This window comes from Melospiza melodia, chromosome 21 (genome assembly GCF_035770615.1).
Source record: "Melospiza melodia melodia isolate bMelMel2 chromosome 21, bMelMel2.pri, whole genome shotgun sequence".
Lineage (NCBI taxonomy): Eukaryota > Metazoa > Chordata > Aves > Passeriformes > Passerellidae > Melospiza > Melospiza melodia.
Window position 1 is genome coordinate 7,127,891 of NC_086214.1, and position 22,506 is coordinate 7,150,396.

Consider the following 22,506-nt stretch of genomic DNA (forward strand, 5'->3'; position numbering starts at 1 on the left):
TTGACAAAAGTGTTGCAGGAAAGAGCCTGTCTTGTTCTTTGTGAAAGGGCTGTCATTTCTCTTGCTTGAGTATTAATATGAGTTTCCTACAATTTAATACAGTCTTTAAAACTATTACAGTGTAATAATTCTATGTAGGGAGATATGAGCAAAATAAAAGAACATAATTTAATTGTACGGAAACTTAAGACATGAATACATCAAGAAATTCTTCCAGTAGAAGGTTTTGATACTCAAAGAAAAATGTTTGTCAAGTGCAGATGACTGAATTCTTTCCATGCTTGTTCCTGCAGGTATTACATTTTGTTTTAATCTTTTAATACTTCTGGTTTATTTTTAGGGGAAAGAAGATACTCGCAAGGAAATCCAGTCTCCTGCAGAAGATAAATCAGGAAAACAAGAAATTGAAACCAAAGCTGTCTCTGCAAAGAAAGCTGCTGTGAGACAAGAGTCAGACTTGACTGTGGATGGGAATGTTCCTGCAACAGGTAAAAAATAATTTCTCATTTTCCCTGTCACAGAAATATCTACTCATCTGCAAACAAACAGCTGTCCTTTTTATTCCTAATCCAGTTTTGCATATTTTCAAATGTCTGCGTTGTGAAAACCTGCCAGACATTGCTTTGAGCAAATGCCTTGCAGTCTGTTTAAAGGAGTCTGGAAATCAGAGTTGATTTCCACAAGTATTTATCCATGTATGGAGATAATAGTCCCTGTTGATCTAACACAACACTTGTGTGTTCTGATGCACTTGGAGCAGAAAATAAGTGTCTTATCCTGTTAAAGATTGGGATTGTAAGAATTTTGAAAGTTAAATGGATCTGTCCAGCACTGTCCTATATATATTTTACTAGATGGTATAAATTTCATTACCTTCTCTTTCTATGCACTTTTATAAAGACTTCATTTTCAAATTGTAAAAATTCTTTTTTATAATTTCTATAATTTCATTGGATTATAAAAATTAAGCTATCACTTATTTATTTTATTTTTTATGTCTCTTAGGGGATTTTCTTATTTTGTTTTTATTTATAAAGCAGGTGACTCCATCTCAGAGGATTCAACCCCAAAACCAACAGAGAAGGTTTTAATACCTAGCCAGGAACAAGTTTTTGCTGAATGCTCTCAGAAGAGGATTTTGGGGTTGCTGGCAGCTATGTTACCACCTTTCAAATCAGTTAGTTCTTTTTACTTCCATCTGGGTTTTTTTTCTATGTGCACAAATAACATTAATAAAATTCATAGGAATTAACTGTGGGGTATGGACCCATGTTGCTTACATTTTATGAAATGTGAATTAGAATGTGTTCAGACATTGACAGCACTAAGGAATGTAAGGGCTTGTTCCTGGGTGGGGGAGAGGGAAGGGAACCTTAATGTATCTGGGAAGTAGAGTCTTAGCTGTTTAGCATAGTTTAATCTATGGTCATGTTAGTGATTGTTTTATCATAGTCACATTAACAGGCCAATAACCAAATAGGAATGTAGCTTCTAATTCCTTCTGTCCCATTTGAAAGACCTTCAGAACAGAAGCTTTTGCATGTGCTGACTTTGACTAAAATTCTTGTTTTCTTTCCCTGCCTCACTGAGATTTTTCTCTCTCCACAGGGCTCCACAATGTCTCTGATCAACCTAGAACAAATACTTCCACTGATGTTTCATGTTGTAATCTCAAATGCTGGCCACCTGAATGAAACTTATCATTTAACCTTGGGACTCCTGGGCCAGTTAATCCTCAGGCTAATGCCTGCAGAAGTGGATGCTGCTGTGACTAAAATCCTTTCAGCCAAACATAATTTGTTTGTACCAGGAGATGGGTCTGCAGTGCCAGAAGGATGGAAGACAACTCATCTTCTGTTCAGTCTGGGAGCTGTGTGTTTAGACAGGTGCTTCTTACCTTAACCCAATCAGTTAATCTCTGCTGAAAAGTAATTTTTTTTTCATGTATGTCTTGTTCATAGAGGCTTTTTAATAGGAAGGTAATTAAACTTGTACTCTGGTCATGGAAAGGGCTTAGCATCTGCAGCCTTTGTTGCAGTGGGAATTTTAATTTCCTTCCAGGGAAGGCTGGCTGCTGAAGAGTGGCCTAATTTCCTGTGCTTACCTCCACAGCATGTCAGGGAGGAGGAAGTGAGGTTTGGAAACTACAAGGAAAGCCAAAACTACAGTCCTTTACTTTTTCTGTGACATTCATTCTCTCACATTGTTACAAATCTCTTGTGTAACTTGGGAAAGGAGGAGGGTGTGTCACATAACTATCACCAGTGCTGGCTTCTGGATCTGGCTCTTCTATGCAAGAGTATTTGAGAGAGAGGTTTTTAATAGTAATATTGCACTGGAAACAGCCGAGAGGGACAGATTTGGAAGATCCTGAGAGAGTTTTTAAGCATTCTGAGATTAACGTCATGCCTGTTAAATGTGACTTATTTTTTATTGTAATTGTGTTTTAGAGGAAAGCTTCATAAACAAATAGAAAAGCATATGAAATGATTTTCATAATTTTTAAATTTATGAAAAGCATACAAAATTTAAGAATGTCCAGAGCATAAGCTGAGGGAAAGGATTTTCTCAAAAACTAGCTTTAGTGTAAGAGACCAGACTGACTTTAGTGTAAGAGACCCGTCCCTGTAGGTTGTGTGATTCCAAGAGTGAGCAGGTGGTCACGTAATGGGAAATAAACCTCTTGCTGCCATGCAAACAGAAACCTCTGAGTTCTAAACTAAAATTCAGAGTTAACAGTGGCAATGCTCAGGCACACTTGATTTGGGACCTTATTCTCAGAAAGCAGAATAATATTTATGCTCTGTAGAAAACAAAGCAGAATTCACGTGTCAGCTGGCATGAAAGCCTCGAGTATTTGGAAAATCATTTCTTTAACAATTTGAAAGCTGCAGCTGTGACAGATCAGCAGTGCTATGCTGTTTTGAGGAGGAATAGCCTCAGGTAAGCTGCATTCAGCCCTCCTAACACAGCCTGCTCTTGCTTTGCAGCCGGGTGGGGCTGGACTGGGCGAGCTCCATGGCCGACATCCTGCGCGCCCTGAACTCCTCGGCACAGTGGCACCATGTCATTGCTGCCTTCACTGACCACTGCATCAAACAGCTGCCCTTCCAGCTGAAGCACACCAACATCTTCACTTTGCTGGTGCTGGTTGGCTTTCCTGAGGTAAGTGGTCTGGCAGTCCTAAAGGAAACAGAATTGGTTAAAGATTTTAGGTGTCTCTAAATATACACATTCCATCAGTTGGAGACAACCTTTATAAACTCTCAAAACCTGATGTGTGTGGTGTGTTCTGGGGTTCCCCATGGCAGGAAGGAATGAATGTGACTCCGTGTTCTTAGAAGGCTAATTTATTATTTTATGATATTGTAGTATACTATAGTATATTATAGTATAGTATATTATAGTATAGAATGCTATACTAAAACTATACTAAAGAATAGAGAAAGGATACTGACAGAAGGCTTAACAAGTTAATTAAAAATTCATTACTCTCTCCTCAGAGTCCAACACAGCTGGCTGTGATTGGTCATTAAGTCAAAACAATTCACATGTTGGATAAACAATCTCCAAACCACATTCCAAAGCAGCAAAACACAGGAGGAGCAAATGAGATAATATTGTTTTTCTTTTTCTCTGAGGCTTCTCAGCTTCCCAGGAGAAGAATCCTGGGCAAGGGGATTTTTCCAGAAAACATGACAGTGACAGATGTGTGTCAGAGTTCACATCTTTCCTGTAGTGCATAATTAACAGTGATCTAATGAAGAATAATGAGCTGGTTTTGCCTGGCATTTCTTTGGATGCTGCTTATAACTGCTACAAGCAAACCAGCTTCATTTGTTTCAGTATCTAAAAGGACTTCTGTACAAGCAAAACAATCCATTCTCCGTTCTCCATCTTGATGTTTATAACTGATACAATGCCTATGTAACATTAAGTTGGTTATTGTAGGCATTTGTTTTATAGTCTTGAACTTCCATTTTCTAAAGAGCAGCAAATACCAGGCATCAAGCAGTGGTTCAGCTAAAAAATACAAAAGCAAAAATAAGCAATACAATAAAATACAGTAGCAAGAATAAGCAATACAATGAAATACAATAGCAAGAATAAGCAAATGTAACCAATAGAAGACATGGCTGTGTATTTGTAAATTAATATTCCAAATGCTAACTGCATTTCTGCTGCTGTTCCAGGTGCTGTGTATGGGCACTCGTTCTGTGTACATGGACAATGCTAATGAGCCTCACAATGTGATCATCCTGAAGCACTTCACTGAGAAAAACAGGGCTGTGGTTGTGGACATCAAAACCCGAAAGAGAAAAACAGGTTCTGTGACATTTTTGTTTTATCAGAGAATCACAGAGTATTTCCTTACAGTTTGTTAAAAGCAAATGTTAACCACACCACTGAGCAGAGTTTGAAATCCATTATTAGTAAGTTGCCTGATTTTCTGCTCACAGGTTACCAGATTCTGCTTGCATGTCATTGCCAAATTGTGAAACTTCTGCAGAAATTATTTCAATTATTTTTATTCAGAAAAGGATTTAGAAAGCTGTTGAGAACTTTCTGTTAATTGAGAAATCTCAGAAGCAGGCTTTTGATGAAGATAAAGCAGTTGTTTAAAGACTTGTGTAGTGCTTGTGTGTTATCCTTTAAAAACCTGTGCTTAATGTTTTAGAGTAATTGCTAATTATAAAACAGCTTGGATATCCCTAAAATTTCAAAAATATCATTAAAAAAATCAAAAAAGATAAATTTATTTATTAATTAATATAAATGATATAATTATATATAAACAAAATATATAGACTATATTGATTAATATATATTTATATATTTATATACTTTCAATATAGAATATATTTAATATGCCAAAATTTCATACTATTTAATATTTAATGTATATTTAACATTTAATTAATATTTAGTATATATTTAACATTTCAATTTAATATTTAATATATATTTTTATATAAAAAATCAGTTGGGTTTTTAGGAGCAAGGGCTTTTCTCTTTGTATGACCTAATGTAGTGAAGTTAATAAAGCAAAGGTTGTTCTAAGATTTGACTACTGAAGTTGTGTAAAAGACATTTGGAAAAATCAACAGACTAAACCACTTTTTTATATTCAAGGAAGATTTGAATATAAAAGCTCTTCTTTTTGTTTAACTGTTGACATTTTAAACAGTAAGATCAGCAATATTTATTTCATCATATTAATTGCAGGTCAGAATTTTCCCCATTTTAGTTGTAAAATACAGCATGAGCTGCTGTGCTGCTAATGTGCAAATATATGCTGTTGCCAGAAGTGACCTGGGGATTTTTAACTTTCACTAAAAAATGAAATACTTTCTTGACTGTTCAGGGAATCTGAGATAATTTTTGTATTAGACCTTTTTTAGAATGTAATTGATGTAAGGATGTCTCAACCTCCTCATATCTACTAAGAGATGACTCTACAACATTTTGATGTGAACCAAGTAAATTATGTTTTTTCTCTCTTGTAGTGAAAGACTATCAATTGATTCAGAAATGTGGGCAGGAGGGCAGTGATTCCCAGACCCAGCTGAGGCAGTACCTGCAGCACTTTGTCCTCATCTCCACCCACCTCCTGCAGACCAGCATGGACAGCAGCTATGCTGAGGCAGTGGAGACAACCTGGGTCCTGTCACTGGCTCTGAAGGGGCTCTACAGAACTCTGAAGGTACCTGACACAGAATATGGTAAAAAACCAAAAATTCGTGTTCTACCCTGTGCTGCAGGAACTTGGGTATTGACTGAGCCCTCTGGGGAATCACCACAAGGGCATTTCTGTCCCAGCTGGATCCTTTATTCCCAGTCTGTAGGGGGTTGGAAATGTTGCTGGGCTTTAAATGGCTTTTGTGAGTCTGAGCTGTAAGTTGTTTTGATTCTCCTCTGTGGGGGCCAGCCATTCAGGAGAGCTCAGGAAGAAATTCCTAGAGATAAGTCAGCTTCACTCCATAAAATGTTTTCTCACTCCTGAAGTATTTGAAGAGGAAATTTTTCTTTTTTTTTTTTCCCCCTTTTTTCCCCATTTTTTCACTATTTCCCCCTTTCCTTTTCCCCCTTTCCTTTTCCCCCTTTCCTTTTCCCCCTTTCCTTTTCCCCCTTTCCTTTTCCCCCTTTCCTTTTCCCCCTTTCCTTTTCCCCCTTTCCTTTTCCCCCTTTCCTTTTCCCCCTTTCCTTTTCCCCCTTTCCTTTCCCCCCTTTCCTTTCCCCCCTTTCCTTTCCCCCCTTTCCTTTTCCCCCTTTCCTTTTCCCCCTTTCCTTTTCCCCCTTTCCTTTTCCCCCTTTCCTTTTCCCCCTTTCCTTTTCCCCCTTTCCTTTTCCCCCTTTCCTTTTCCCCCTTTCCTTTTCCCCCTTTCCTTTTCCCCCTTTCCTTTTCCCCCTTTCCTTTTTCTTTTTTCCTGAGTTACTACTCTGTGCACATCACAGATGATACCCTTAGGGGATTTGCAATGGGGATTTTTATTTTAGGGAAATGCAAGGAAAAGATTCCCAGTGTAATTCATCTGGGCAGGAAATTCACCCAAGGCTGTGTGACAAGGCCTCTCAAGCACTGTGATGCATTGTTCCTTTTTTAGTTATTTATTTTAATGTGTGTGTGTCTGTGTGTGCAGATTCATGGCTTTAAGGAGATCCAGTCTGCCTTTCTTCAGTCTGGTTTACTCAAACTCCTGGTGAAGAAGTGTAGCAAAGGAACTGGCTTCAGTAAGACTTGGCTTCTCCGAGACCTGGAGGTAAGAAAAGTGACATTTGGTAAAAAGTCAGGCTTCACACAGTGGCATGAGAGGTTATGGCAGTACCCTGCCCTCCTGGGGACTCAGGATTATCCCTAACTAATCTCTAAACCAATGTTCACTTAACTGTATCCCTGAATCTGCCTCTTCTGCCCATCATAATCCTCTGGATAACAGACTAAATTCTTTAAAGCAGGAGCTGATTTTCACTAATATGACTTTATTTGGAAAACAATTTGCAGGATGAGACATTACTCACCTACTCAGATTGTTTTATGGATTTTATTTAGACTGGTCTTGAGAATTCCATTCTTCAATTTAGAAAATAATCTCAAAGAAAAGCATGACTTGCACAAGGTTTTGCTGCAGTGCAGATGGGGAGATCAATGCACACGTGGGATATTCTTTCCCAGTGGTTGTTTATTGCTGAAAGATACGTGTGGTTCAACTGTTAGTTATGTTTTATCTTAGGCAGGAGTTGTGTTAGTTCATCTTTAGGACTATGGAGAAGCCAAAGGGATGTTTTCAAAGGAGCAGGGTGTGTAGGGGCATCACTGGCATCTTGTGATGCTCACCTTTGCTCTGGTTTTGTCTTGGAATCTTCAAATCTTTGTTGTACTGAAATGGTTAAATAATTACTTTCTCGACTTCCTTTGCACTTTCAGCTAATCGCTGAAGTTGTCTTTGCAGCAGCATGGAAGGTGTAACTCATTAGTGAAGTGGGAAATGGTTTTGGTTTGTGTTTTGGGGTTCGTTTTTTATTTTTAGGTGTGCTTCCTTATAAAATAGCATTTGTTAAGCACTGTTCAGGTCTGATAATATTCCTCTAAGATGCTGATTGCAAATAAACTCCTAATACCTGCAGCTGTCACACCATATGTTACCTTTTTTCTGTGCAGATTTTGTCAATAATGCTGTATTCCTCAAAGCAAGACATCAGTTCCCTGGCTGAGCAGGAGGATACTGAACTGGAAGACAGGGAACAAGATCAGGATGTGGAGCAGCCTGTTGTTGGTCCTGTTGACTTAGAGCAGAACAAACTCGATCCTCTGGAGGGCCTGGATGAAGCCACCAAAATTTGCTTCTTGGTATTTAAATTAATTTACCTCCTTTTGGGTAAATGTGCATTTGCTAGTTGCATAAAACATTTGGTGATTCATGTGGTTGTTTTCCTTCTAAATTTATAGAGTATGGGTCTATGTGATTGCAGTGCATCATTCTTTAATGAAAATAAAATAGATCTACAGTAATGAATGCTACAAAATCATTATACTGTGTTATACTAAATTGCTTCTCATTATTGTTAATCCAGATGCTAAGTTCATTAATTCTCTCCCTACAAAGTGGGAAATAATGCTTAGGTCATTCTTAAAGAAATTCAGTCTTTCTTTTCCTCCTCTGATGTATTTTTGGGGTTTTTTAAATTTCTTTTTGCTCCTTGCTCAGATGACACATGATGCACTTAATGCACCTCTCCACATTCTTCGAGCCATGTATGAGCTGCAGATGAAAAGAACTGAATCTTTTTTCCTGGAAGTTCAAAAGAGGTATGTGAAGTTCTGGGTCCAGCAGAGAAAGTGGTGGGTGAAAATCTAAAATCCTCTCAGTGCTGGATAGAAATTCTTCCAAGGATAAGATTTGGTTTTCATGTGTGAAAAAGTAAGGAAATAAACTCTGCTAAGTTGTATTTATGGAAGCAAGTCACCATCCTCTGAAACACATCACATGCTCCCATATGAAGTTCCACTGTGGCTCTAAATTCTGTGAACTGAGTCGAGTCAAGAGCTCACATGTGGCTTCTGGTACTCAGAGATCTCACAGAGACACCATGTTCTCACAGAAATGAGTGATTTTTGTAACATTTAAATCCTTTGGCTTGTTAGAACAGGGGAACAGTTAACATGACAAAAATAGACAGAGCTTAATCTTTCCAAAACAGAAGGTGGGAAGATTTAATTTGCATTTAATTGCCCTAATTGAGTTTGCATTACTTTGGAAACACATTTGTGTATTTTTGATTTCTTTGCCTGTGTGAAGGTTTGATGGGGATGTGATCACAACGGATGAGAGGATCCGGACCCTGGCTCAGAAGTGGCAGCCCAGCAAACGCCTGAGGCTGGAGGAGCAGAGCTCCAAGGCAGTGGATACAGACATGATCATCTTGCCCTGTTTGGTATGGACACCTCTACAAACAGCAACAGCTGGAAAATAATCAATTCTGGCATTCATGCCTGCGATTTTTTTTTTATATATATTTGAAATAATCTGTTATCAATGTTTTATGTCAAAATGAATAAGCAAGTATTTCTTCCTTGTTATTCCTTCCTTAAGGAAGTGAAAAAACTTGATTCCCACATCAGGAGAACAAATTGTGTTTGCAGGCTGTAATTTCCTCCCCTTACCCAAGAGAGATTGTATCTCATTGCTGTAAGCCTATGCCCTGCTACTGTTTTAGCATATCATTGTTATCTTAAATTCATTGCTTCCTATTTCTTCTGAATTTATCTTGTAAAGTAGACACTACACTTGCAAGCTTTGGGTTTTGTATTCAATTACAGGGTCCCACAGCTCTGCTTTATTTTGAGGGCTCACTCCTGGCCATGAGGTGTCACCAGCACAGCTGTTTATCAGTTGCATAGCAAAGGGGAAGGAGCTTCCTGAAGCAGTTTCACATAATTAAAAGAAAAAAATAGACCTTTCAACAGCTTATACAGAGGCTGTGAAATACCCACGCCTGGAAATTGTCCAAACTTAAATGGACAAAGCCCTGATTTTGAAGTTATCTCAGCCTTAAGTCAAATTTGGAGCAAGTGATCTCCAAAAGTTCCTCCCAATTGCCTCATTTTAGGGCACTTGGTAGCTTTACCTCTGTAGGTGAGCTTCAGTTAACACTAATTCTGGTTAGAATTCTGCCTGCTATTTCCACAAATGCATCAGTGTGTGTAGACATAAACAATGTTTCTCAGGAAATCTGTAGCTGTGTGAGATATCCTACATTTGTGGGGTTTTTTCACAAATTCATTTATAAATTCATCTTGCAATTTTTCCGGTCAGATATCCAAACATAAGGCAATAAATTATTAACAGCCTGTTTTCAAACTTGCATTTCTCTTCTTGCAGTCCAAGCCTGTACTGTGTGATAAAGCAACAGAAGAAACCAATCCTGTAGCCCAGAAACTCATCACCAACACAGAGAGTGACCTGCAGCTGAGCTACGCCAAGCAGCGCCGCACCAAGAGCTCCATCCTCCTGCACAAGGAGCTGGACTCCAGGAGTAAAAAGGCTGTCAGGGACTACCTGTACCGTGTCAATGAGGCTATTGCAGTTCTCTATGCCAGGCATGTGCTGGCATCCTTGTTAGCTGAGTGGCCTGATGATGTGGCAATAAATGAGGAAATCCTAGACCTCAGTGGCCCAGCCCATATGACATACATCCTGGACATGCTGATGCAGCTAGAGGAGAAGCAGCTATGGGAAAAAGTAAGTGGATTTCACTTAGGATTTCACTTAGACATGTGAACAAAACCTGTGCCCACATGCCATGAGACTCTGACTAACAGGAATACATGCAGTTCCTTTTTGCAACGAAACTGAAACTCCGAAATTTAAATTAGTTCTGAAAAACCAGTTGGAATCTGTCAGTCTTGATGTGCTGATCTTGTTAAGAGAAAATGAAAAAATAGCTGTGTAGAGAGAACTCTTTCAGTTATGAAAGAGAAACTGGTAAAATAGGCAGTCTGGTTTGAAAATAGACAATATAGATGGTAATCTAGAGAAATTGGTAAAATTGGCAGTGCCTTTTAAAAGCTGCTGTTTTCTTAGATCTCAATGTCTATATTGTAATACCTGCTACTCCACTGATGAGCTGCTGGTGGAAGTGATCTCGGAATTACAATAGAATGTTTTAATGAAAATGTCAGCTCAAGGCTTCACAGCAGTCAAAGCAAATCAAGTGCTGGGAATCTTCAAAAAGGGAATGAAAAATAAAGCGGAAGGCATTGATATGCCACTGAACCAATGCTATGCACTCTTTTGAACTGCAGTGACTCCCTCAGCTCCTTAAAAAAATTAAAATAAGGTGCAGTACAACTGGAAGAGGCCTAAAGAAGAATGGCAGGGATTATTACAGCCATGAAATAATTTTAGTATGAGGAACCAACTGGTTTTCTTCCTTCTGGATCTTTCCCCTGTGAGGCATTGAGGGAGAGGGAGCAATGGAAAAATCTGTTAATCTTTCTCTGTAGGTTTAAAGCAGTAAATAGCATGCAAAAGTTTAGAGCCAGTATTATTCACTGGCCCTCCCAGTAAGAAAACAAAGGAGTGTCAGATTAAGGTAATAAGTGGCAGGTCCAAAACAAACCAAAAGAACAGGCTCTTGACACAGTAAGTCATGGAAATTGTTCCCCCAGGGTGTTTTTATGGGTTCAGAAAAGGGCAGGATGAACTGATAGAATAAAATCCATTAAGGCATATTAAATGTAAAAGCCTAGCCTTTGTCTTAGGCTGTTCTGTATGTGCAGAGTGCATTCAGGAAACTGCTGCATGCTGCTTTGTTTTTGAAACTCCTTTTCCCAAGAAATCAGTTTTTGGCAGATTTGAAGATGAACCTGCTGGCCTGAGCTGGTGGATTACATTTTGTAGGAGGAGCTGGGAGATGGTAGATGAAGACATGGCCTCAATGAGTTACTCTGATGATATGAAAGGGCCTCAAGAATTCCTGGATTCAGGGCTTTTATGCCCTGTTATAAAAATAAGAAAAAGGGAGACTCAGGTGGTTCTGAATTCTGTTTAGTATGTCCTGATAGATTAAAGGACATTTTTGGATAGTTTTAAATGTACAGGACTTGCATCTGCTGCTTTCAAAACTTCAGCCATCTCGTTGATACTTTATAATTTCTTCTTATGCACAGAGTTGTACTTTTTTGGTTTTTGAAGGCTGAAATATAGACATGTTCTATTAAAATCAAAACCTGTAGGTATAGAAGGCAAAGGTGCCTGTTTAGTATGTTAACAAAGTTGTTTATCTCACTTGATTACAGCTTTAGTTTCCTGTTAATTACTTCATGGATTAGCCTTGTGTGAGGAGACATGGCCAATATCTGTCATGTTTCTATCAAATAAAGAATGAAAAGTCTAGAACAGAAGACAGAGTGAAATCTTTTGTGCTTATGGAGATGACACTTGCAGGCATAATTTCTGCATTTATCTTGCTGGTACCTTGATTCCCTGTTCCAAAATACTGTGTGGCTGGACATGACTCGTGTCAGCCATCAGAATGTACAGCTGTAAATGTTCTTTTGACAGTAAATTATATTTCCATGACATTTCTCCCCCCAGATTCTGCAGAAGGTGCTGCATGGGTGCAAGGAGAGCATGCTGGGGACCATGGCCCTGACAGCCTGTCAGTTCATGGAGGAGCCAGGGATGGCTGTGCAGATGAGGGAATCTCAGCATCCTTACAACAACAACACCAACTTTGAGGTAGGGCAGGCAGGGCTTACAGGCATCACTTGATGCTGGAATCACCCAGGGGTGGAGCAGAAGCCTCTCAGAGTTCACAGGGGTATCTGTGGGACTGAATTCTCTGCTTGAAGCACCTGTGAAGTCTGGTCAGTCTTCCTTGGAAAAGGCTGATGTCAGATAGCTCAGGCCTTGTCCTGCAAAGAAATGTGTTCAATCAAGCACTTTAATGGAATTCTAATTCAATCCCATGAAAAGTGCATAACTTACATGGTTTTACTGTGCATGTATTTCAAGCAGATCAGATTTGTAAATGGTTTCAAGGCCTTAATGATCAAATGTTTCTACCCTTCCTTCCAAAGATTTGTTTCAGTTGGCCATTTCCAGCTGGCCCTTGTGCTGTTAGATGAACAGCACAAACAATTCCCTGTCACAAACAATTTCTGACTTTCTTCTCTTGATACTGTTTGATAGCATTTTTCTGATATGGTTTGGTAAGTAATTATTGCCTCTGGGCAGTCTTGGGATTTTTAATTACCCTGCTGCTCTGACTCCTCTGATTTTCATTTTTAAAATGCATATAAGGTTCTGGCAGTGAGATCAATATCAGCAACAATTACTGCTTTTAAAAAAGGAAGGCATTGCTGGCAATTCATTTTACATGCTTACCAGCTAATGTGAACAATAGACCATGCTTTACATTTGTTGAATTAGATCAGGTTAAAATATCAAAGTAAAAAACTCACAGAGATGCTGTAATTCTTATATCTCCCTTGTTCATATAGTGAAAGTTCAGTGGGCTGTAGGCAGTGCAGTGTGCCAGCACACAAAGCTGCTGTGTTTATTTCTCAGGATAAAGTTCACATTCCTGGTGCTATCTACCTCTCCATCAAGTTTGACTCTCAGTGTAACACAGAGGAGGGCTGTGATGAGCTGCTCATGTCCAGCAGCAGCGACTTCCAGCAGGACCGGCACAGCTTCAGTGGCTCCCCCCAGAAATGGACTGACTTCGAGCTTCCAGGTGAGCAGGGCTGCTCCAAGGGCATGCAGGATACTGCTGGGGCTCCTGAGAGAAACTCCTGATGAGTTAAATGTCCTGAGATGTGCAGGGAAAAAGCCAGTCCTTTCCTTGTCCCACTCTGTTTGCTCTGACGTGCTGCTCTTGCATTTGTTTCTGCAAAGTGCCTTATCTGTTGTTGTGCTGTGACCTTTTCTTTCCACCACTCACTCAAAGCATGCACTCAGCTACTGGAAACAAATTTGATCTTGATTGCGTTCCAACACAGTCCTTGTTCTGCACGATATTCACTGACATTGTTTATGCCTTGTCTTACTTTCCACAGGAAGCATGTTTTTTTTTATTTAAAAAAAGAAAAGATATGCTTGTCTCTGTGCTCTGCTGCTGCTCTGAGCAAAGAGAGGCAGTGCCAGCACCTTGGCTCCAGCTGGTGCCACAGAGCACAGCTGGAAAAAACCCAAGGTTTGACTGCCAGCTGCACTCTGGATTCTCCAACACATTTGTGAGAGCACAGTGAGGAGCAAATGCCTGAGAGCTCAAGGACTGCACAGTCCCTGCTTCTGATTTTAACCTGGTTTAACCCACTGGGCACTGCAGGAAGCTCTTGACTTCAAGGACTGGCAGCACCTGTAAAGAGATTTAGGAGCTTTCTTAGCAAACCTGTTTGGGTTACAAGTGCTGGTTTTGGGTTGCAAGGTACTGGTTAAAAGCAGATGTGTGTTCTGTAGAAATATTTTAGATTTTTGTGAACTTCTATCTGTCTTCTTTTTCATCCCTAATAGTTGCTGAGGTTTGCCAAGGAGCTGAACTTCGAAGCTCATTGTTTAGAGCAGCTTTGGCTGTGAAATTTGAGTTTCACCTTGTGAAAATTCATTTACAACCAAGGCTGTCTGGATTAAGGCTCTTGGTTCCAGCAGGTTTTAGCTGAAACCAGACATTTGAAGGCTTCTGGGCTTTTTATTTAATTGAAGGGCTTTCTTTTATGAGTAGGAGAGAACACTGTCTCCATTTCATGATAAAAAGGGAAATTCTTTTATAGATATTTCATTTTAAATCCTAAAAAATGTTTTCAAAATTTTTCTTGTTCATGCAACTTTGAAAATTCTGCTTCCCAATGAAACCTAACCTGCTTGTCCCAGGGTGACAGGCTTTTCCATGGGGCAGGAAGTTACTTTAAGTTTTAACAGCTCTAGTGTTATAGAGCACAATAGATAAGAAGATGTTTTCTGTAGTGTTACAGCCAACTACCAGGATTTATCTCTGAAGGTGAAGATGCCACAATGGCAAAAACCTTTTGAGTGTTTTTTGCCTGATTGTAAAGTGGCCAAATGTTTTGATAGTCCTTCTATTAAAAGTGATTAAGTTTGTTTTCTTCCTTGGAGTAGAAATGTTCATTTTAATTTTTTGACAATACTTTCAAATATTTTAAACCTTTTGTTTAATGAATTTAAGTGTTGTTGCAAAGAACTTGGCTGCCTGTGTAGGGGTTCTTGTTTCATAAATCATAACTGATCCAGTAACACAATTGGAAAAGTGAAGTTACATGTAGAAAATATGGAGTTACTTTAATTTCCTATATTTAGTTGTCAAAAATGTAAAAGACATTATCTTTCCTATCCAGTATCTTTAGACAGGGGAAATTATTGTGGGTTTTGCTTCAGCCTCCTCTTTTTGTGCTTCATAGTTACCAAAAAATAAAAGACCACCTCCCTTAAATGAAGACATCTAGTATTAATTAATTTCAGATTTTTCATTTAAGTTGTATTTGAGATGGCAAAACTAACTCAGAAGATAATGTTGGCTTTCTTCCTTCCCTGCACACAGGAGACACACTCTACTACAGATTTACTTCTGACATGAGCAACACTGAGTGGGGTTATAAGTTTACAGTGACAGCAGGTCATCTGGGCAGGTTTCAGACAGGTAAGAGATGCTCAGAATGTATTGAAAAGGGTATTTTTTAGTCATTTTGCTGAACTTTGAGAGACCTGTGGTTATCCCTTTTCCTTGAGTTAGAATTTGCATTCAGTGTCTTGGAAATAACATGATCGGTTTTTCATGTGATCAGTTATAACCTGATCAGTTCAAGTTGGAACTCAACTGATGTCTCTTATTTCCTGTGATTTTGGGGTAGAAACACAAAATCTTCACAGAGACTTGGAGATTACAATTATAATAATGTAATTTGCATGCAAAATCTCATTATATGATAGTAATTACACCGAGTATTTAGTAAACACTCCAAGATGCCATAATTGGAAACAGAAATAATGATAATTGCATTTTTCCAAAGTAGTTGTCCTTTAAAATAGGATGGTTCTGGGTCTAATTTTTAGCATAAGAGGTTTTGTTAGTTTATTTCAGAGTTTAAATATTTTTAATGAAATTGAGGCTGATGGATTATTTGCTATTAGCAAAACTCTACTGCATGTCATAATAGGGAGGGCCTCTGTTTTGTTTGCCTTATTTGGGCAAAAATTTAATTTTGGATATGATTCTTTCCAACTTTTATGTAAGTTTTGCCTTAGGAAAGAGTTGCCACGTCAAGATGTAATTTAGAGTTATCTCCAATTTTTGTTTGCTATTTTAATCCAATATTTCTGGCTTGCAACACTTGACTATATGAACAAAACGTGTCCCTACAAAACTGAACAGCTGTTTGAATTTTCTTTTGTTTTTCCCAGGGTTTGAAATTCTGAAGCAGATGCTGTGTGAGGACAGGGTGATTCCTCACCTGCCCCTGGCCAGGATCTGGGAGTGGCAGGTGGGAGTGGCGTGTCGGCAGACGGGGCACCAGCGCCTCAAGGCCATCCACCTGCTCCTGAAGATAGTGCAGTGCAGCAGCCAGGGGTGAGTGCACACCCTGCACCAAAAAGGCACTAAATAGATGCTATTTTGAAGCAAAAAAAACCCCTGTGATTTGAAGCTGGTTTTCTTAATTTGTCTGTTGGATGTAAATTACAATGCTTGATAGCTTTGATATAATTTCTGCTCTGATAGCAGCAATGTTTTACTCTCTATTCTTTCTTGGCCTTTAAAGAAGTCTAATGAATTAAAATATCATTATAAATAAAAAAAAATTCATCACAATGAATTAAAATGTCATCATAAAGAAAAAAAAATCATCACAAAGCTCAAGGCCATCCACCTGCTCCTGAAGGTAGTGCAGTGCAGCAGCCAGGGGTGAGTGCACTGCCCCACACCCTGCACCAAAAATGCACTAAACTGATACTGTTTTGAAGCAAAAAAAAAAAAATCCCTGTGGTTTGAAGCAGATTTTCTTAATTTGTCTGTCCAATATAATTTGCAGTGCTTGATAGCTTTGATATAATTTCTGCTTTGATAGCAGGAATGTTTTACTCTCTCTTTGCTGGCCTTTAAAGAAGTCTAATGAATTAAAATGTCATTATAAAGAAAAAAAAAAACCATCACAAATCAGGACAAAGGTAGATTTTAAGTAATCTTCTAGAAATTTATTCTCTTTGTAGTAGTTATGCTGCAGATTTAAGGTAAGGATGAAATAATAAGCTGGTGAAGTGATGATCTGATTCTCTGTAAAGTAAACAGCTTCTAAATTATTATTTTTAGTTGTACCACTAAGTCTGTAATTGAGTTTTAGAAGAGATATGTGTCCTTAAGCTTATGTAGGTATGGCATGAGTATTTCTAGATTCAAGAGCATTTAGCAAAGTGGGTTTTTGTATTGCTAACTGTTACAAATGAATGGTTTTGTTCTCTTAAATTTGATTTGGTTTGGTTTCCCCTCTCCAATCCCTGAAATGGTCATGGTGGTTACTCACTATTGCATCCCAATTTCATTTAAATTACTTTTTTCTCAGGGACTGTGACCTCACCTTGTTGAAGCCACTTTGGCAGCTCTTCACCCACATGGAAAACAACTCATGTCACGACTCAGCCAAGCCTGGTATCCTCCTTCCTCTTCATCGAGCACTGGCAGAACTCTTCTTTGTGACAGAAAACAGAGTTACTGTAAGCAGCTCCTGTTTCTATCCCTCCTTTCCTCAGTGCTGGGAATGACAGAGTTTTACACTAAATTCATTTTCCTTTATCCCTCAGAGCTACAGAAACATTAACAACTTTCACTTGGCAGCAAGTTGTAATTAGAGGGGAATTCTGTTACCTTATCCATCATTGGACTTTAAGTGATAGTCATGACTATTAAGGCCCTAAAGCCACTGTTTATTCTGAGAGCAATTCTGGTTTAATAATTAATTTAAAGGTATTTGCATGTGGGTTTTGTAGAGTTGGTTTTGAACTTCTAACATGAATAGTGTCATGAGCTCATTTCTGTAATCATAAACTGTGCTCTAGTCTGGTGTGCAGTTCTGATACCTTTGGTTCTTGGGGACTCTAATAATCAGCATTTTTATGTTAATTAGTAGAATATCACCTTATTAGAAACATTGGTGTTCATTGCATGTTTTCTGGCTGCAGGAGCTTGGATCTCTACAGGAGTATTTGCTTGCCTTAAATACTGAAGATCATCTTCATCGCTGCACAGCACAGGTAGGATTGCACAGCCCCGGGGCTGGGAGGGTCTGGGATCTTTGTGGCAGACCCTGGATGTTGTCTCATGGCCCACTGGAGTTTATAAAAGAGATATTGATGTATTTGGTCATTACAGTACCTTAACAGGCCTCTGGAAGTTGTGAGTGGGCTATGCACAAATGCTTTTCTAGGATATTGGGAAGAAATTCTTCCCATGAGGATAGGGAGACCCTGGCACAGGGTTCCCAAAGCACCTGTGGCTGCCCCATCCCTGGAAATGTCCAAAGCCAGGTTGGACAGGGCTTGGAGCACACTGGGATAGTGGAAGGTGTCCCTGCCCATGGCAGGGGTGGAATGAAGTTATCTTTAAGATCCCTCCCAGCCCAAACCAGTCCATGATTCTAGATTTCTATTTCTGTTCAGTTTCATACAACTTCATTACACTTTGAGCTTGAGGAGAATATTTGGTGTGACTTTGTTTTTCCTTTTCTCTTGTAGGCCCTGAAAAACATTGCTGCTATCAGCCTTGCCATTAACTATCCAAACAAATCAACAAGTTTCTGGAATGTTTAATACTGGCTCAGGCCGGAGTGCATGGGATAGAGTAGTTTGTCCATAGGACATGGGAACAAACATCTTAACTCCATTCAGGAGAAGTTCCTTCAGCTTCAGTGTATGAGCACTCTGCAGCCTTTCTTCCTTCCTTCCACCTTGATGTAGAATTTGTAAAAGTAACAGCTCACTTCAATGAAAAAGCACATCCTGAAGTAACTCATGCGTCCTACAGTTATGTATGCACATATTGTAGCATGTTAGAGTAAACAGAACAATATTGTTTTTTATTCAGAGGAAGTAAAGGAAAGAAAGTAGCTGAAGTATGAGAATGCAAGGCCCCCACGTTTGTATTGTCTGCTCCTGAGGAAACTTGATCCATCAAAGGTGTCAGCTTCAGAAAATAGTGCTGAACTTGGGGTGATGCCATCAGCAGCATCTGTTGTACATCTGCAGAGTGAAACAGGCAAAGCAGAATCTGGTGCCTGCTGCAGCAATGGTCCATGATGAATCCTGTCATTTTTGCTTTGGAGGCTACTTCCCAAGGAAAAGGATTTCAATTCTTACCAAACTACAGGTTGTAAAACAAATTGTGGGTGATTTGCAAAGCAGCTGAAGGATTCCAGTTTCACAGCATCCTTGTGCAAGAGGTTTATGTTTCTCCTGTTCTTTGGGTCACCTGTTCTTACCTTGCTTTATCTCCAATGCATTATTCCAAATAACCCATTACTGTAGTGCAGAGAGCCAAGGCTGGCCTTCAGTCACAAGGCAGTGGTGATATGAAGACCTGAAGAACTTACATGTTTCTGAAAAATCACATCTTTACAAGAAATTATGAGAAGAATTTTTTTTCCTTCAGTTATTTTGATATCAGTGGTTTAGGAGGTCCTTCTTGGCAATGTTGGGAACCCAGACTCCCAGCACTCAGGGTGGGGTTAATGATCAATCCACTCTTATCTTTCAGAGCAATAACCACATTTCTCTTACTGAACATGGAATTAATTGCAGACCTTCTATGCTGCAATAAATTGGCTTTCTTCCTGCACAGCTATATTGGTTATTCCCTTTCCAAAGAGTTAAAAAGAACACAGAGATTTGGGGGTGTATTTTGTGCACCATTGCACAGTTTGTAGAGCTGGTCTTGTCAATTATAAATTCAGATTGCTTTTAATGCTAAATATTTTCTTCTTTGCTTCTTCACACCAACACTGGAGAATGGAAAAAAAGGCAGCCAAAGGCTCTAATAGTAACTCAATGGAAGTTGTGTGAAGCAGTGGCTCTGTCAGAAGGAAATGTATTTATTGACCCTGCTTGTCCAAAATTTGAGTGGTGCCCAAATACCAGTGCACAGGAGCCCTGCTTTGGGGAGTGTCCTCTGAACTGATGATCTTCTCAGCTGGGGCTGGAGTTTAAGGGTGGCCCAATCTCCCTCTGAGAGGGAAACATGCAGTAATACATCCCTTGCATTTTTTTATGGCCTCTTGTGCTGTAGAGTTTTGTTTTGACTTCTGTTCAGCCAAGTGCTTGAATCAGAATGGGATTATTCTGCTTGAAAGACTTAAAGCTGAAGACCAAGAAGCACCATGCTTTCAGGAATGGAGTGGCTCTCTTAGCAAATGAGAATGCCAGGATTCAGAAGTGTAGTATTTGTGAAGGACTGAAAGGGAGCAGAGAGATGCTGCTCTGAAAGGCCTCCTTGAGCATCAGGAGTTGATTTCCTTAAAGACATCAGGATGGGAAGGGAGTTACCAGGATTGTGGTGTACCTTTAATGCACAGATCAAGGTGTTTGAGTCTGCAGCCTCCCTGTCAGGGATCCACCCGCTTCACTCCTCATTGCTGGGACAGATCCTGGCCTGGGGAGCTGCTCCACCAAAAGGAAATGTTCCTAAACTGATGTAGGGAGTCATGTGGATGGCACAGGTTGGAAATTGCTTCTCTGGAGCAGGAGGACTTCCTTTTCACTGCCTCCATGGGCACCCATGGCTGAGGAATCATGGATCTGCACTGGGCTGCTGTGCTGGCATCTGCCCATCAGTCAAAGAAGGATTTTTCTTTTCTCACATCAGGGATGAAGACTGTAAATAAACCATTCACAGAACCTGTCACAGCTCTGTCACAGTCACTTTTTTTCTGTTGGACTGTCCTTTTGCTTTCTGGATGAAGACATGAGGCTGCAAGGATGACACAGGAGTGGCCAGAATTCCTTGCTAGGCATTACCACTCAACTTACTCTACCAGCAGTGACTGCCCTCATGAGTCAGTCATCTTGCCCTGAAGGAACTGTCTAGGAACAGTGTCCACTAAATATAATTTCTACCCACTAGATGGAACTGAAGGACTGTGACCTGAGTTGACACTGAATCTGTTGCTGCCTTATAACTCAAATCATTAATTATGGATTTTTTAACAGATGAGAAACACTGATTATTTTTTTTCCTTCTGGTAGCTCTAAAGAAAGAGGAATAGAATACCAATAATGAATATTCATGATCAATCACATTTTAAAAATTATGCAGAAGTTCCAAGTGGATGTGAATGATGCTATTGAATTGTATAAAACTGTCTGGAAAACAGGTATGCTGAAAAAAATGTGCCTAATATAAGAAAAACTAAAAAAGTTGTCCTGCCTGAATCACCTATGATGTGTTTAAAACAAATCATATTGTTCCTAATGATACATTTGACTTGCTTTCATTAAACACTTAAAAACGAGAGTTTTATAATTTCTTTTCTTACGGGTTTACTACTTTGCAATTTTTATCAGTTGTTTAAAATATATCAGACCTTTAGATTTATTCCAGTTCAGTTCAACATGTAAAAAGAAAGCTACAGATGTGGGTAAAATATGCAAATGAAGAGAAATATATTGTAAAAATTCTATAAAATCAAAAAAAGTACAACACGGTGTCTGTTTTTTGTTTGTTTTTCTCCTCTCCTCACTGAATGTTTCATGCTGGAGTTTGTAGTGAGATCCAGGGTTTTTCTTAGGAATCCTCATTTTCCATGCCTGTGAGCAAACCTGCTTGTCCTCATGTGCTTGGTAAATATCTGATATTACATTGAGCTATGCAGGACCCAGACTTCTGGAGTCATCTCTTAAATTCCAGCCCTGCTGTTTACATTCCAGTGGCCTTACCCTAAAAATTCAGTTTTCCTGTGGATATCCATTGGTTTCAGTGCCTGTGCATATTTACTTTGAGACCTGAAACACACGTCTGGAGGCCTCAGATGTCTCCTGTAAAGCTGAGATTTGTGTTAGTAGGTGTTGATTCTAATTAGTGATGTTTATCAGCAGAGGTCCTTGTGCCTACCTGCTCCAGTGGCTTTAATTGAAAAGTTTGTTTGCCTTGGGTTTGGCTGGAGGAAAGGGCTGTGTCCAGTCAACATCTTCCTGTATTTGCTTAAAGCTGCAAGTTGTTTCCTTGGAGAATGGGCTAATTAGGTAATTTTATTCAACACAAATAAATAACAGGATTGTGAGGGTGTGGGGGAGTGAGGATTGTTCCCTGAGGTTTGAGGTTTCAGCTGATAAACCTGAAAAAACTCGGTGTAATTGCTGTGAGATGTGGTGTGGGGCCAGCATTGGAATGTAACAGAGGGCAGCACCTCCACAGCACCTTGGCTCTGCTGTTCAGGTCAAGTTCTCTGAGACTGTTTTTCTTCCAAGAGATCAAAAGCAGGCTGCCAGTTAGCTTAGAGGTGGGTGACTTTTAAAAAATCTGCTTTTAGGAGCAGGCTGAGCTGTGTTGAAAACAGACCTGGCCCAATCCCTGTGTTTTCACAGCCCAGCTCAGTTTCCAGTGGGTTTTGTGCCTTCACAAACACGAGGGCAGCACCTGCCTGTTGACAGCATTTTAAGTCTGGAATGCCTGTCTGCAACTCCCTGGAATACCCTGCCATAAAATCTGGGCACACTGGGGCAGAAAAAATCCCAATAGTCTGATTTACTCCTTACCCTTTTCAATGGTGAATCCCCCTGAAGTGAATTGTGTTGGGTCTGCTGGGGAGGCACCAGGACAAGCATCATTCCTGTTTCCAGGGGACAAAACCACAACCATGAGAGCCTTGAAAAACATGACCTGGCCTTAAGGGAAAGCTCCAGAATGTTGGAAAACACATTAGGATATGTAAAGAGGTTGGTTTTCAGCACTGGACCAGGAGGCCAGGCTGGATAATAACTGGAACAAAATATCTGTTGGTAACAT

The 22,506-nt window shown here is 39.5% G+C and overlaps 1 protein-coding gene across 1 annotated transcript in view; it reads left to right on the top strand.

Annotated features, from left to right (window-relative positions):
- The window catches only part of ZZEF1 (zinc finger ZZ-type and EF-hand domain containing 1), a 60,589-nt gene extending 39,388 nt beyond the window's left edge, over positions 1–21,201 (top strand). The window contains exons 38-55 of the mRNA XM_063174063.1: positions 341–488; positions 1,038–1,177; positions 1,609–1,886; positions 2,991–3,165; positions 4,194–4,326; positions 5,508–5,704; positions 6,642–6,761; positions 7,661–7,849; positions 8,208–8,308; positions 8,799–8,934; positions 9,882–10,241; positions 12,099–12,242; positions 13,074–13,242; positions 15,064–15,162; positions 15,924–16,089; positions 17,078–17,228; positions 17,694–17,765; positions 18,246–21,201. Of these exons, the coding sequence (XP_063030133.1) occupies positions 341–488; positions 1,038–1,177; positions 1,609–1,886; positions 2,991–3,165; positions 4,194–4,326; positions 5,508–5,704; positions 6,642–6,761; positions 7,661–7,849; positions 8,208–8,308; positions 8,799–8,934; positions 9,882–10,241; positions 12,099–12,242; positions 13,074–13,242; positions 15,064–15,162; positions 15,924–16,089; positions 17,078–17,228; positions 17,694–17,765; positions 18,246–18,320 (2,853 nt within the window). The 3' untranslated portion in view covers positions 18,321–21,201. The remainder of the gene's footprint in view (positions 1–340; positions 489–1,037; positions 1,178–1,608; positions 1,887–2,990; positions 3,166–4,193; positions 4,327–5,507; positions 5,705–6,641; positions 6,762–7,660; positions 7,850–8,207; positions 8,309–8,798; positions 8,935–9,881; positions 10,242–12,098; positions 12,243–13,073; positions 13,243–15,063; positions 15,163–15,923; positions 16,090–17,077; positions 17,229–17,693; positions 17,766–18,245) is intronic.
- Positions 21,202–22,506: the final 1,305 nt, after the last annotated feature.